Source organism: Cherax quadricarinatus, chromosome 44, assembly GCF_038502225.1.
Source record: "Cherax quadricarinatus isolate ZL_2023a chromosome 44, ASM3850222v1, whole genome shotgun sequence".
Taxonomy (NCBI): Eukaryota; Metazoa; Arthropoda; class Malacostraca; order Decapoda; family Parastacidae; genus Cherax; species Cherax quadricarinatus.
The window spans coordinates 5,278,981-5,294,752 of record NC_091335.1 but is presented as its reverse complement, the minus strand read 5'-3'; the positions used below and the strand labels follow the sequence as shown (position 1 = coordinate 5,294,752).

At 44.0% G+C, this 15,772-nt stretch overlaps 1 protein-coding gene across 10 annotated transcripts in view; it reads left to right on the top strand.

The window, feature by feature from the left end:
* Caf1-55 (chromatin assembly factor 1 p55 subunit) overlaps positions 1–7,290 on the top strand; it is a 53,241-nt gene extending 45,951 nt beyond the window's left edge. For all 10 annotated transcript variants that reach the window (XM_070094018.1, XM_070094016.1, XM_070094017.1 and 7 more), the window contains one exon: positions 6,826–7,290. In XM_070094018.1, the coding sequence (XP_069950119.1) occupies positions 6,826–6,906 (81 nt within the window). In that variant the 3' untranslated portion in view covers positions 6,907–7,290. The remainder of the gene's footprint in view (positions 1–6,825) is intronic.
* Positions 7,291–15,772: the final 8,482 nt, after the last annotated feature.

Sequence of the window (15,772 nt, the reverse complement as noted above, 5' to 3'; positions counted from 1 at the left end):
CTCCAGGATGTACATGTTTATAGAGGGGCAACTGATATATCAGATCATTATCTAGTTGTAGCTACAATTAGAGTAAGAGGTAGATGGGATAAGAGGAAAATGGCAACAAGAAGAGGGAGGTGAAAGTGTATAAACTAGAGGAGGAGGAAGTTCGTGTGAAATATAAGCAACTGTTGGCAGAAAGGTGGGCTAGTGCAAAGATGAGTAGTGGGGGGGGTTGAAGAGGGTTGGAATAGTTTTAAAAATGCAGTATTAGAATGTGGGACAGAAGTTTGTGGTTATAGGAGGGTGGGTGCAGGAGGAAAGAGGAGTGATTGGTGGAATGATGAAGTAAAAGGTGTGATAAGAGAAAAAGGTAGCTTATGAGAGGTATTTACAAAGCAGAAGTGTTATAAGAAGAGTAGAGTATATCTGGAGAGTAAAAGAAAGGTGGAGAGAGTGGATGATAGTGGGAGAGGCACTGTCAAGAAATTTTAATGAAAATAAGAAAAAATTTTGGAGTTAAACAAAGTTAAGAAAGCCTAGGGAACGAATGGATTTCAGTTAAAAACAGTAGTGGAGTTAGTAGATGGGGAGATGGAGGTATTGAGTAGATTGCGAGAATATTTTGAGGAACTTTTAAATGTCGATGAAGAAAGGGAGGCGGTAATTTCATGCACTGGCCAGGGAGGTATACCATCTTTTAGGAGTGAAGAAGAGCAGGATGAGAGTGTGGGGAAGGTGCGCGAGGCATTACGTAGAATGAAAGGGGGCAAAGCAGCTGGAACTGACTGGATCATGACAGAAATGTTAAAAGCAGGGGGGATATGGTGTTGGAGTGGTTGGTATTTTTGTTTAATAAATGCATGAAAGAGGGGAAGGTACGTAGAGATTGGCGGAGAGCGTGTATAGTCCCTTTATATAAAGAGAAGGGGGACAAAAGAGATTGTAAAAATTATAGAGTAATAAGTTTACCGAGTATACCAGGAAAAGTGTACGGTAGGGTTATAATTAAAAGAATTAGAGGTAAGACAGAATGTAGGATTGTGGATGAGCAAAGAGGTTTTAGAGTAGTTAGGGGATGTGTAGATGAAGTGTTTACATTGAAGCATATATGTGAACAGTATTTAGATAAAGGTAGGGAAGTTCTTATTGCATTTATGGATTTAGAAATGGCATATGATAGTGGATAGGGGAGCAATGTGGAATAGGTGGTAAGTTACTAAATGCTGTAAAGAGTTTTTATAAGGATAGTGATGCTCAGGTTAGTGTGTGTAGAAGAGAGGGAGACTACTTCCTGGTAAAAGTAGGTCTTAGACAGGAATGTGTAATGTCACCATGGTTGTTTAATATATTTATAGATGGGGTTGTAAAAGAAGTAAATGCTAGGGTGTTCGGGAGAGGGGTGGGATTAAATTATGAGGAATCAAATACAAAATGGGAATTGACACAGTTGCTTTTTGCTGATGATACTGTGCTAATGGGAGATTCTAAAGAAAAATTGCAAAGTTTAGTGGACCAGTTTGGGAGTGTGTGTAAAGGTAGAAAGTTGAAAGTGAACATAGAAAAGAGTAAGGTGATGAGGGTATCAAATGATTTAGATAAAGAAAAATTGGATATCAAATTGGGGAGGAGGAGTATGGAAGAAGTGAATGTTTTCAGATACTTGGGAGTTGACGTGTCGGCGGATGGATTTATGAAGGATGAGGTTAATCATAGAATTGATGAGGGAAAAAGGGTGAGTGGTGCATTGAGGTATATGTGGAGACAAAAAACATTATCTATGGAGGCAAAGAAGGGAATGTATGAAAGTATAGTAGTACCAACACTTATACGAGTGAAGCTTGGGTTGTGAATGTAGCAGCAAGGAGGCGGTTGGAGGCAGTGGAGATGTCCTCTCTAAGGGCAATGTGTGGTGTAAATATTATGCAGAAAATTCGGAGTGTGGAAATTAGGAGAAGGTGTGGAGTTAATAAAAGTATTAGTCAGAGGGCTGAAGAGGGGTTGTTGAGGTGGTTTACCTGGAGAGAGTTCCGGGGGTCAACGCCCCCGCGGCCCGGTCTGTGACCAGGCCTCCTGGTGGATCAGAGCCTGTGTCAGCATAATTGCTGAATCCCCTTATATGTGTTCTATAGCGTATCATAGTACCATCCATGTGTTTACATAGAAGATCCCTAGGCCTGTGACTGTGTGACATCACGGGATGCTCCATGAGTGAACGGGACAGGCTACCTCGGCCTCAGTCGGCGTGTAGACATAGGCAGGACATGGCAGGCTGGGGGCTCCATCACCCATCTCCCATCCAACAAGTGTCTACCTTCACCCTCGATATCTCCTTTTAAGAACCCCTACGACAAAGATTTGTCATAGGGGATTCAGCAACTATGCTGACACCTGATCAACCAGGCTGTTACTGCTGGCTGCACGCAAACCAACGTACGAGCCACAGCCCAGTTGGTCAGGGACCGACTTTAGGAGCTTGTCCAGTGCCAGCTTGAAGACTGCCAGGGGTCTGTTGGTAATCCCCCTTATGTATGCTGGGAGGCAGTTGAACAGTCTCAGGCCCCTGACACTTATTGTATGGTCTCTTAACCTGCTAGTGACACCCCTGCTTTTCATTGGGGGGATGTTGCATCGTCTGCCAAGTCTTTTGCTTTCATAGCGAGTGATTTTCGTGTGCAAGTTCGGTACTAGTCCCTCTAGGATTTTCCAGGTGTATATAATCATGTATCTCTCCCGCCTGCGTTCCAGGGAATACAGGTTCAGGAACCTCAAGTGCTCCCAGTAATTTAGGTGTTTTATCTCCGTTATGCGCGCCGTGAAGGTTCTCTGTACATTTTCTAGGTCAGCAATTTCACCTGCCTTGAAAGGTGCTGTTAGTGTGCAGCAATATTCCAGCCTAGATAAAACAAGTGACCTGAAGAGTGTCATCATGGGCTTGGCATCCCTAGTTTTGAAGGCTCTCATTATCCATCCTGTCATTTTCCTAGCAGATGTGATTGATACAATGTTATGGTCCTTGAAGGTGAGATCCTCCGACATGATCACTCCCAGGTCTTTGACGTTGGTGTTTCGCTCTATTTTGTGGCCAGAATTTGTTTTGTACTCTGATGAAGATTTAATTTCCTCGTGTTTATCATATCTGAGTAATTGAAATTTCTCATCGTTGAACTTCATATTGTTTTCTGCAGCCCACTGAAAGATTTGGTTGATGTCCACCTGGAGCCTTGCAGTGTCTGCAATGGAAGACACTGTCATGCAGATTCGGGTGTCATCTGCAAAGGAAGACACGGTGCTGTGGCTGACATCCTTGTCTATGTCAGATATGAGGATGAGGAACAAGATGGGAGCGAGTACTGTGCCTTGTGGAACAGAGCTTTTCACCGTAGCTGCCTCGAACTTTACTCTGTTGACTACTACTATGTTCTGTTAGTGAGGAAATTATAGATCCATCGACCGACTTTTCCTGTTATTCCTTTAGCACACATTTTGTGCGTTATTACGCCATGGTCACATTTGTCGAAGGCTTTTGCAAAGTCTGTATATATTACATCTGCATTCTTTTTGTCTTCTAGTGCATCTAGGACCTTGTCGTAGTGATACAATAGTTAAGACAGACAGGAGCAACGTGTTCTAAACCCATGTTGCCCTGGGTTGTGTAATTTATGGGTTTCTAGATGGGTGGTGATCTTGCTTCTTAGGACCCTTTCAAAGATTTTTATGATATGGGATGTTAGTGCTATCGGTCTGTAGTTCTTTGCTAATGCTTTACTGCCCCCTTTGTGGAGTGGGGCTATGTTGTTTTTAGCAACTGTGGGATGACCCCCGTGTCCATGCTCCCTCTCCATAGGATGGTAAAAGCTCGTGATGGGGGCTTCTTGCAGTTCTTGATGAACACGGAGTTCCACGAGTCTGGCCCTGGGGCAGAGTGCATGGGCATGTCATTTATCGCCTGTTCGAAGTCATTTGGCATCAGGATAACATCAGATAGGCTTGTGTTAACCAAATTCTGTGGCTCATAAAAAATTCATTTTGATCTTCGACTCTGTCTGGTTAGCGGCTTGCTAAAAACTGAAGTCATATTGGGACTTGAGTAGCTCACTCATTTCCTTGCTGTCATCTGTGTAGGACCCATCTTGTTTAAGTAGGGGCCCAATACTGGACATTGTTCTCGACTTTGATTTGGCATAGAAGAAATGCTTTGGGTTTCTTTAGATTTCATTTATGGCTTTTAGTTCTTCCCGCGATTCCTGACTCCTATAAGATTCCTTTAGCTTAAGTTCGATGCTTGCTGTTTCTCTGACCAGTGTCTCCCTACGCATTTCAGATATATTGACCTCTTTTAGCCACTCTGTTATTCTTTTCCGTCGCCTGTAAAGGGAGCGCCTGTCTCTATTTTACATCTACTCCTCCTTTTTCTTAGAGGAATAAGCCTTGTGCATACATCGAGTGCCACCGAGTTCATCTGTTCTAGGCATAAGTTGGGGTCTGTGTTGCTTAGTATATCTTCCCAGCTTATATCGGTTAGGACTTGGTTTACTTGGTCCCACTTTGTTTTTGTTATTGAAGTTGAATTTGGTGAATGCTCCCTCATGACTAATCTCATTATGTCGGTCTGGGGCTCCGCGCATACATGTCTGAACATCAATTATGTTGTGATGTGAGTATATTGTTTTTGATATGGTGACATTTCGTATCAGATCATCAGTTAGTGAAGATGAGGTCTAGTGTATTCTCCAGTCTAGTAGGCTCTATTATTTGCTGGTTTAAATTGAAATTTGTGCAGAGATTTAAAAGCTCATGTGAGTGTGAGTTTTCATCAGAGCTGCCTCCTGGTGTTATTACTGCAACAGTATTATTTGCTATATTCCTCCATTTTAGGTGCCTTAAGTTGAAATCCCCCAGGAGCAAGATGTTGGGTGCAGGAGCTGGCAGATTTTCCAGACAGTGGTCAATTTTTAACAGCTGTTCCGGGAATTGCTGGGATGTTGCATCTGGAGGCTTGTAGACTACCACAATGACTAGGTTTTGGTTCTCTATCTTTACTGCTAAAACCACCACTACGTCATTTGAGGTTTGGTCATTTAGAGAGAATGGATCAAAGTAGAATGACATTTGTAGCATTTAAATCTGTAGGGGAAGGAAGGCGGGGTAGGGGTCATCTTCGAAAAGGTTGGAAGGAAGGGGTAAGGGAGATTTTGTGGGCGAGGGGCTTGGACTTCCAGCAGGCGTGCGGGAGCGTGTTCGATAGGAGTGAATGGAGACGAATGGTATTTGGGACCTTACGATCTGTTGGAGTGTGAGCAGGGTAATATTTAGTGAAAAGATTCAGGGAAACCGGTTATTTTATATAACTGGACTTGAGTCCTGGAAATGGGAAGTACAATGCCTGCACTCTAAAGGAGGAGTTTGGGATATTGGCAGTTTGGAGAGATGTATTGTGTATTTTTATACGTATATACTTCTAAACTGTTGTATTCTGGGCACCTCTGCAAAAAGTGATTGTGTGAGTGAGGTGAAAGTGTTGAATGATGATGAAAGTATTTTCTTTTTGGGGATTTTCTTTCTCTTTGGGTCACCCTGCCTTGGTGGTAGACGGCCGACTTGTTGAAAAATTATATATTTATATACATACATACAAACTTGCTAGGCAGTACATTGGTAGACAGCAACTGCCTAGGGAGGTACTACTGTCCTGCCAAGTGAGTGTAATATGGAAGCCTGTACATGTTTTGCATGATGGTAGTATTGCTTGTGCCTTTTGTCTGTCTCAGAAACATTAAAGATTTCAGATACGTCTTGCTACTTCTACTCACTTAGGTCACACTACACATGTTTTCTTTCAACAAATTGGCCCTATATATACACACCCCTCTGGGTTTTCTTCTATTTTCTTACTAGTTCTTGTTTTTGTTTATTTCCTCTTGTCTCCATGGGGAAGTGGAACAGAATTCTTCCTCCATAAGCCATGTATGTTGTAAGAACATAAGAAAGGAGGAACACTGCAGGAGGCCTGATGGCCCATACTAGGCAGGTCCTTTACAATTCATCCCACTAACAAAACATTTGCCCAATTTTCAATGCCACCCAAGAAATAAGCTCTGATGTGAAAGTCCCACTCAAATCCAACCCCTCCCACTTATGTACTTATCCAACCTAGATTTGAAACTACCCAAAGTCCCAGCCTCAATAACCCAACTAGGTAGACTGTTCCACTCATCAACTACCCTATTTCCAAACCAATACTTTCCTATGTCCTTTCTAAATCTAAACTTATCTAATTTAAATCCATTACTGCGGGTTCTCTCTTGGAGAGACATCCTCAAGACCTTATTAATATCCCCTTTATTAATACCTATCTTCCACTTATACACTTCGATCAGGTCTCCCCTAACAAGTGAATGTAACTTAAGAGTCTTCAATCTTTCTTCATAAGGAAGATTTCTAATGCTATGTATTAATTTAGTCATCCTACGCTGAAAGAGATGACTAAGATGCCAGGAGCAGGGGGCTAGTAACCCATTCTCTATAAATTACTAAATTTAAAGAGAAACTTTCGTTTTTCTTTTTGGGCCACCCTGCCTTGGTGGATTACAGCTGGTTTGTTGAAAGATGATATAGGCCTCGAGTCCAATGCCTGCACTTTAAACGAGGGGTTAGGGATATTAGCTGTTTGGAGTGACATCTAAACTGTCGTACCTGAGTGCTTCTGCAAGGATGGCTTTTATGTATAAATGATGAAAGTGTTGAATGGTGGAAGTTTTTTCTTTCTATTTTGGGTCACCCTGCCTCAGTGGGAAACAGCTGATGTGTTAAAAAAAAAAAATATACATTTTGTCTTTGCAGGTGTGGCAGATGGCAGAAAATATCTACAATGATGAGGAACCAGAGACTCCGGCTTCAGAACTAGAATCTGGGGCATCTTAAATTGTGCATAGCCTTTTGCAGCACCATTTTCATGCATCAAGACCCACTTATCAGATTTGTCAGTATTCATAAAGTGAAGCAAGTATTATATGGTTTGCATTGTAATACATACAGTAAGCAGTGTATTATCCAGAAAAGGAAGTATGCCTTTAATTCCTGTAGATCATTGGCATCTTCTTATGAATTTCTAATATGAAAGTTCAATTAGATGACATTTAAATTGTACATGAATTAGATAATTTTTGTGGATCTTTGGTAATTTTGTTGTAAAAGTATAGTATTTATATTGCTATTCCATATAATGCATAATTCCATTGAAAATGATAATTGTTGCAAGAATTTCATTAGAATTATCATTTTTATAATAAAAGAAACATGTCAAAACTCCTTTCATTGATTGTTACTAAGAAGTGATGATTATACCCTAAAATATAGGTACGTGTGTTTCCTCAAAGGTGATGCCTTGATCCTGGTGAAGGGCTCTTGGTTAATGAAGAGTGGACTTTTTATCCCCTTGGAGTGAACCAGATATCTTCCTATTCTCTAAGTATGAGTTCTTGAAAGTTTAGTGGTTCCCTATAATTGATGGCAATGCATGGCTTAAGTGGTTACAGCATAATTTTAGTCCCAAAGTCCAATGATACCTGAATAAAAGTAACTTCACATTCAATATTGGAATTCTTGATAATTCCTGTATAATCCTCAGTTCTTACAGTATGTTTACACGGTGTAATTTTTTACTGCTTAGTATAACGTTGATACAACTTGTTCAGTCATTAGAGATTTAAAGTGCATTTACACATGCACAATGATGCAGAATGATCAGTCATCGTTCAGGTATAAATTCAGCATTGCAGATGCAATACCCCACATTAATGCTGCATGGTGTAACTTGTCCAAATAGAAAATAAATGCAGGCTTGAAAAATTATGGCCTAGTTTTCTAGTATGTTGAATAATTTTGCAGTTTTTTTTCATCAATAGAGAACCATGTCCAGGAAATTGGTGACTTGGCAAGGAAACTGCCAGGTGAAGTTATGGAGCCAGATGCTAATGAAATCTTTAGATGAAATTTTGGAAGTGGTCCTTTCCCAGATAAAGGAAGTGATAAGGAAGAATTGTTAGATGAAACAATAGTAATGTGATAATTTCCATGCTATTACTAAAACTGCAGACTTTTCACTAGCACATCTAGAAGCTCTGATCTTCAGTGTATTATGGACCAAGCAATGATGTCTTGCCATCAACTGTATAAAGCATTGCATGAGACAATCTGAGGGCTTCAGTTAGTAACAACTGCATTGACCTTGGCCCACAAACCCCAGCCAGCCACTTTGCTCAGGAACTCCAGCCAGGTGCCTTATCCTAAGATCCCATCATCTATCTTGCCCCAGTAGGGCTTTAATAACCATCTCCATTGACATCATCCATCTACTACCTACAGCCAAAATATGGCACATTAATTGGTCCTACTTTCATGGGTCAATTCACATGTGATGGATAACTGTTGCTGCTCTGGCCCTAAGAGTTTATTACCCCGTCCCATAATGTAATAATGACAGGTACTTCTTGCTAACCCCTCAAGGTGGTGCCTGGATGATGCTGAGGAGCTCTTAATCTAAGGAATTGAATCTATCCTCTCCTTGAATCAGATCTGTTTCCCATTCCCTCAGGTATTCCCCCAATATTAGTGCCTTTCCCTCCAAGAAATTAATAACCTTTTGCCAAAACCGTTGTGGTTTACTACTTTTCTGATTGTAATAATTTGCCAAGCCAATATACACTGCAGTTTGGGCAGAGATTTATGAGAATGAATCGGTAATATATTAGCTGGATTATTGTTCATGTAAAGAGTACCTTAAGATCACTCACTGCTGACATTGGGCAGAAATATGACTAATAGAGCCCCTCAAGGAAGGGACATAATACAGGTGAGGGGGCTCTTGATCTGAGGAAGTATTTTATTATTATAATCAAGGGGAAGCGCTAAACCCGGAGGATTATACAGCGCCTGGGGGGGATGTGGAAGGCATTCAGGCTTAATTCGGGGAACTGGAGCACAGATCCAATTCCCTAAATCAAGAGCCCCTCACCAACATCAAGGAACCTTCCTTGAGGGGTCTGAGGAAGTAGACCCATCCTGTTACCCAAGTGCTATATGACCCAGGATAAGAAAGAGGTACTGTGTTTTTGCTTAAACTAATTATTATTATTATAATCAAAAAGAAGCGCTAAGCCACAAGGGCTATACAGCGCTGCAGGGTAGGGAAGGAAGCAAGGGAATTGGATGGCAGAAGGGAGGGGGGATGATCAGCAGGTTACAGAAAACAGCGGGGCAGGGGATAGTACGGGGGTAGAGGGTAGCAAGAGATACAAGTAGAAAGGGCTGAAAGTATCAGAATTTGTGAAGTAAGTCAGTCGTTGTCAAAAAGTCAATGAGAGAGTCCGGATGAAAGGTGGGTCCATCAGCGAGAAGGGAAGGTAAAGAGAGAGCAGCGGGGCGAAGACGACGACAGAGGTAAATTCTGCGTGCTCGTTGATAAAGTGGGCAGTCCAACAGAATGTGGCTGACTGATAATGGAGCTTGGCAATTCTCACAGAGAGGAGCAAGACGCCTCTCCATGAGATATCCATGAGTAAGACGAGTATGGCCAATGCGAAGACGGGAGAGAGTAGTCTCCCAACCTCGACACTGGTGATAAGAAGACGGCCAGTAACCTATACTCGGTTTAATAGACTGAAGTTTGTTGCCGAGCATAGTAGACCAACGTTGTTGCCAACGGGTGTGAAGGTGGGAAGATATTACAGCAAAATAGTCCGTACATGGAATACCTCTATAAGAAACTGGTAGGTCATGTACTGCTGACCGCGCAGCAGTGTCTGCCTGTTCATTGCCCTGTACGTCAACATGACCAGGGACCCAACAAAAAACAATATCTTTATGCTTAGTAAAGATGCGGCGTAGCCAAAGTTGGATACGGAGGACTAAGGGGTGAGGTGTATCAAATTTTTGTATAGCCTGTAAAGCACTAAGGGAGTCTGAGACAACCACAAATGATGACACAGGCATAGATGCAATACGGATAAGTGCTGTAAGGATGGCATATAATTCAGCAGTAAAAATACTAGCTGAAGATAGTAAATGCCCTTGTACGACGCTGTCCGGAAACACTGCTGCGAATCCTACGCCGTCAGAAGACTTAGAGCCATCTGTGTACACAGCAATGGCATGAGAATGAGAGTGAAAGTGGTCAAGAAAAAGAGAGCGGGAAGCGACCGTAGACAGTTGGGCTTTCGAGCAAGGGAGGGAGAAAGAACAGACTCGAACAGCTGGAACTTCCCAGGGGGGTAGGGAAAAGTGAGATGCTACATGTACATAGAAAGGTGGTAGTTGAAGAGAAGACAAGAGCGAATGAAGGCGAAGAGAGAAGGGACGGAGTAAGCAGGGGCGGCGAACAAATAAAGAATGTCTACTAATATCAGTGACCATTCTATAAATGGAAGGATTGCGGAGATCATGAGAGCGTACATAGTAGCGCAGGCAATGGGCATCACGGCGATCAGATAAGGATGGAACGTTCGCTTCTGCATAGAGGCTTTCGACAGGGGAAGAGGCATAAACGTAATCCTTGGTGATGAATGGGGTTAAGGCTAGAGAGAGTAGCAGGAGATGCCGCTGAATAGATCTGGTCACCATAATCAAGTTTCGATAAAATAAGGGTGGAATGTAGGTGAAGGAGGGTTCGACGATCAGCTCCCCACGAAAGATGAGCAAGGGTTTTAAGAAGGTTCAGCCGGCTGTGACAAGTTGCCTTCAGAGAGGTAATGTGAGGTTTCCAGGATAACCTACGATCAAAGAGGAGGCCCAGAAACTTGACTGTATCACGTTCAGGGATACGTGAGCCATAGAGGTACAAAGGATGATTAGAGATGACAGAGCGTCTAGTGAAAGTGATTTGGTGGGTTTTAGTGCTGGAAAATTTAAACCCATGTGTGGTGGCCCAATTGGACACACGGTCGACTGCATGCTGAAGAGAAACTGTAAGGAGGTGACAGTCAGCGCCTGCACAGGCAATAGCGAAGTCATCAACATAGAGTGATGACCAAATATTTGATGGAAGACTAGAGGCCAAATCATTAATAGCAAGGAGAAAAAGTGTTGTGCTCAGAACACATCCCTGGGGGACACCTTCAGCTTGGATAAAGTCCGGGGAGAGCACATTATTAACCCGAACACGGAAATGCCTGTCAGTTAAAAAGTTCTTAAGGAAGGATGGTAGATTGCCTCGAAGGCCTAAGGAGTGGGCTTGGGCTAAAATATTATACCTCCAAGTTGTGTCATATGCCTTCTCAAGGTCAAAAAATATGGCAATAACTGAGTGGTGATTCGCAAAGGCATTACGAACATACGTATCCAAGCGCAGTAAGGGGTCTATGGTAGAACGTCCCTTACGAAAGCCATATTGACGAGTGGAGAGACTGTTGTGTGTCTCTAAATACCACACTAAACGTCTATTTACTAGACGTTCCATTACTTTGCAAACTGCACTGGTAAGAGCAATGGGACGATAGTGGGAGGTTTCATGTCCCGTAGTGCCTGGTTTGCGGAAAGGGAGAACAATGGCAGATTTCCACAGCTGTGGAAGAACTCCTTGTGACCAAATAAGATTGTAAAGGCGTAATAGGACTGCAAGGGCTGACTGATGTAAATGTTGTAGCATACGAATATGAATGTCGTCGGGCCCAGCTGCCGATGATCGACAAGCTGAGAGTGTTGCCTCCAGTTCTTGAAGTGTAAAAGGCACATTATACTGTTCTTCTCTGAGAGAAGAAAAGTCCAAGGGTGCTAACTCTCTGGCAGACTTTGAGGAAAGAAATGAGGGGCATAGATGGAGTCCCTGAGAAATACGGACCAGATGATTGCCAATTTCATTGGCAACATCTAGTGGGTTTGCTATATCAACACCGGCAACCCGCAGAACAGGAGCCGGGTCAGGAGAATATTTACCACTCAGTTTTCGTACTTTTTTCCAGACTGCACTCATAGAGGAAGCAGAGGTGATGGTGGAGACATAATCTCGCCAGCAAGTGCGTTTAGCGTCACGGATGACACGGCGAGCGATCGCACGCTTCTGTTTAAAATCAAGGAGTCGCTCTGTGGTTCTATTGTACCGGTACCTGCCCCATGCAGCGCGTTTCAAACGTACTGCACGAGCACAAGCAGGAGACCACCAAGGCACGCATTTCTGAGAATGCCTGCCCGAAGTTTGGGGTATAGAATGAGAAGCTGCAGTGAAAACGGAGGACGAGAAGAGGTGTAAAAGCTCATCGATGGAGGACGAAGAAGGAACCTCTTTAAAAACAGTCAGGTGTGAGTAAAGGTTCCAATTTGCCCGATTAAATTGCCAGCGTGGGGTGCGAAGAGGTGGCGAATATGAAGGGGAAGTAAGAATGATTGGGAAATGATCACTGTCATGTAAGTCCGGGAGAACAGACCAAGTAAAGTCTAATGCGGTGGAGGAAGAGCAAACTGAGAGATCGATGCAAGAGAGAGTATGAGTCCGAGGATCAAAATGGGTGTGAGTACCTGTATTTAAAACATGGAGGGGGTGGATGGCAAGAAAAGCCTCTAACTGAATTCCTCGGGAATCACAGTGAGACCCTCCCCAGAGGAAATGGTGGGCATTAAAATCACCAAGTAACAGAATCGGTGGCGGTAATGACGAAACAAGGAAGGCAAAATCCGGAATAGATAATGCCCGAGAAGGAGAGAGATATAAAGAACAGAGCGTATACCACCTATGTAAGTGGATACGGGCTGCTGTGTAATGCAGCGAAGTATGAACAAATAGCTGATGGTACGGAATATCAGTGCGGAGAAGAATGGCACTTTCATTAAAGGTCCCATCAGGAAAAGGATCTGAAGAATACAATAAATTATAGCCTGAGATGTGAGAAATAACAGCAGAGTGTAATTTTGGTTCCTGTAAGCAAACACCAACAGGGGCAAACTGGGAGAGTAACATCTGAAGCTCACCCCGATTACCCCTGAGGCCACGTATATTCCACTGTAAAAAGGCCATGATTGGCAATGATAAAGATACTTGAAATCCGCAGGTAAGGGTTCCTACGGACTAGGAGGGTTAGAAAAGTCCACATGCGGAGGCAGTGGAAAATGTTCAAGCAGCGAAGGAACGGTGCGCTGTGAAGAAAGGAGTTGCGCAGATGGAGCAGAGGAGAGAGAAAGAGCGGAAGGTGGATCAGTGTCCATTGATGGTTTGGTCTCTGCAATATATTCAGAGATTGCTTCAAGTGTTTCGGAATTCAGAGATGTCGTATGGGAGACAATATTGGGAATGGTAGGGGGAGGATGAGTAAAGATTGGAACTGTATTGGACTGTACCAAGGTAGGGGGGGGCGAAAGGGTGGAGGGAACTGGAGAAGCGTGGCAGGGGACAGAAGAGACAGGAACCTGGGAGGTGGCAGAAGAGGAAGAAACTTGGGAGGGAACAGGGGAGGAAGGTACATTACGAGGAGGAGGGTGAACCTCTGCACTTGTAACTGAGCCAGTGAGAGGGGAAGAACTAGGGACAGAGACAGGGAGGGTAAAATGAGGAGGTGGAAGATGGGTAGGAGGTGTTACCGGACCTTTTTTTGACTTTTGAGAAGTAGAGGGACGATTGGGAAGAGGTGTCGTACGAGGTCTCGTCGATACTGAGGCTTGTAAGAGAGAACTCGAAGAAGCGAGATTAGACTGAGGCGTTGAAGTAGGGACGTCTGAGCCGAGGACAGCAAAAGGATTAGATACAGGAGTGATTATGGGAGAGGTAACCACAGAGGTGGGTGTAGAAGATGGGATACCAGAAGTGGGGGGACGTTTTGAAACACGGGAATAAGAAACACGTGGGAGTCTCCCTTGGAGGCGGAGATGAGAAACTGCCATGGCATAAGGGAGACCTTCTGTCTCTTTGAGGTAACGGATTTCCCGCTCGTTTAAATAGACCTGACAACGGCGAGAGTACGAAGGGTGAGCCTCATGACAGTTAAGGCAAGAGGGAGATCGATTGCAAGACGTATTAGAATGGTCATCGGCACCACAGACTGGGCATTCGGCGATAGATCTGCAATATTTCGCTGGATGGCCAAATCGCCAGCAATTTCTACACTGTTGTGGTGTAGGGATCACCTTTCGAACTTGTAACCGATGTCCTGCTATATAAACTGAGGATGGGAGTTCTCGGCTGTCAAAAGTTAAACGAGCCACATTGCTAGGGTATCGTCTCCGCCCACGGGCAGGAAGAACGTAAGTGTCTACCTTGAGGATTGGGAGATCTTGGAGTTCCAGCTGTTCTAGAATGTCGGTGCCACATGTCTGGAAATTTTGTTGAACTATGGTATGGGGCAGAATAACGGTACCACTACAAGAATTGAGGGAATGATGTTTTTCAAGGGTGACAGGAACAGTATCTATATGGGAAAGACGAGAGAGCTCACGAGCCTGGGTAGCATTCTGTACGGTAATGATGCGCGTACCGCTCTTAAGAGCATGAAAAGAAATATCTTTACCAACATGGCGTAGGAGTGCCTTGCCAATACTATGGTCAGAAAGATAGGCAGTAGAGGAAGTTGGTCGTAAAGTGAAGAATTTAGTCCACTGTTCAGTCTGAAACTGAGCGTGGAAAGGTAGTGAAGGACGTGTCGATCTTTTCTGAGAAGAACGAGAAGGTGAAGGTGGAGAAGTATCATCAGCAGGTAATTGTCGTTGACGTTTAGGCGTGGGACCAGAGTTGGTCCGACGTGGAACGGGTCGGCGATTTGAAAATTGCCGCACCGTAGAGGGAGAGGCCGGAAGCATAGTCAGAGGAGAGCGAAGGTCTGATAAATCGAAGGAGTCAGTCGAGGCCTCAGTACCTGAAGCAGGTGAGGAAACAGCACCGGCAATAGGTACAGAGGCATGAGGAATGTCTGAAGAGTGGTCCAAAGACGAGGCGGGGTCAGAACGGGGTGCGGTATCAAGAAGGGGCCCGGGGGTACCAGGTTCATGGACTAGGGCTGCCATGGTTAGGTTACTTCTTTCTTTTTGTTTTTAAGAAAAAAAAAGAAAGAAGAAAAGAAAATAAAAATAAAAAAAAGAAAAAAAAAGGGGGGACCGGGGAGGGATAGTTCCTAGGAGGAATGAAAGGGCCAGAAATCTCCCTCCGCGCCCAAGAGGACTCGACACCGCTAGTAGCGCAGATGCAGCATGGAACCCGTGCCATACCCTACCCTTCATGCCAGTAAACCAGCAATCTGGGATAGCAACCTCACATCTGCCGAGCTACCTCGGTGGACAAAAGAGAGGGCGGCCGGATATCCGCCACAAAGCATACCTCCTTCAGCCACCACCCCCGGAATCCGAAAGGTGGCTTCCAGAGATACACCCGTCGCCCAAAAGACACCCAAAGCTACTCCGGGATACCGGAGAGGGATCGGGACATCCCTAGGCAATCCAGATTCCACGGCAAACTACGCCACCGCCAAGAAACCTCAACGGAATGGGATGGACCCCGGTGTCCTTTCCCCTACCTAGGAACTAGCGCGCCTGTGGGAGAAATCCCAAAGGACAAAAAGAGGAAGGGCAAAAGGGAGGAGTGGGGAGGAGGAGGAGGAAAGGAAAAAGGGGAGGATGGGGAGGATGGGATAGGGGAGGGGAGATTGGGGGGTAATTAGGTTCGGTCTGAGGAAGAAGACCGATAGGTCTAATTCCTCAGACCAAGAGGCTTAAACTAATATTAACAAGCACTAGTCAGTTGAATAAAAAATAAATTACTAAAATTTCCTCAATGGATAAAATTTTTGAAATGCAAATAAGGAATTTACAGTAAAAC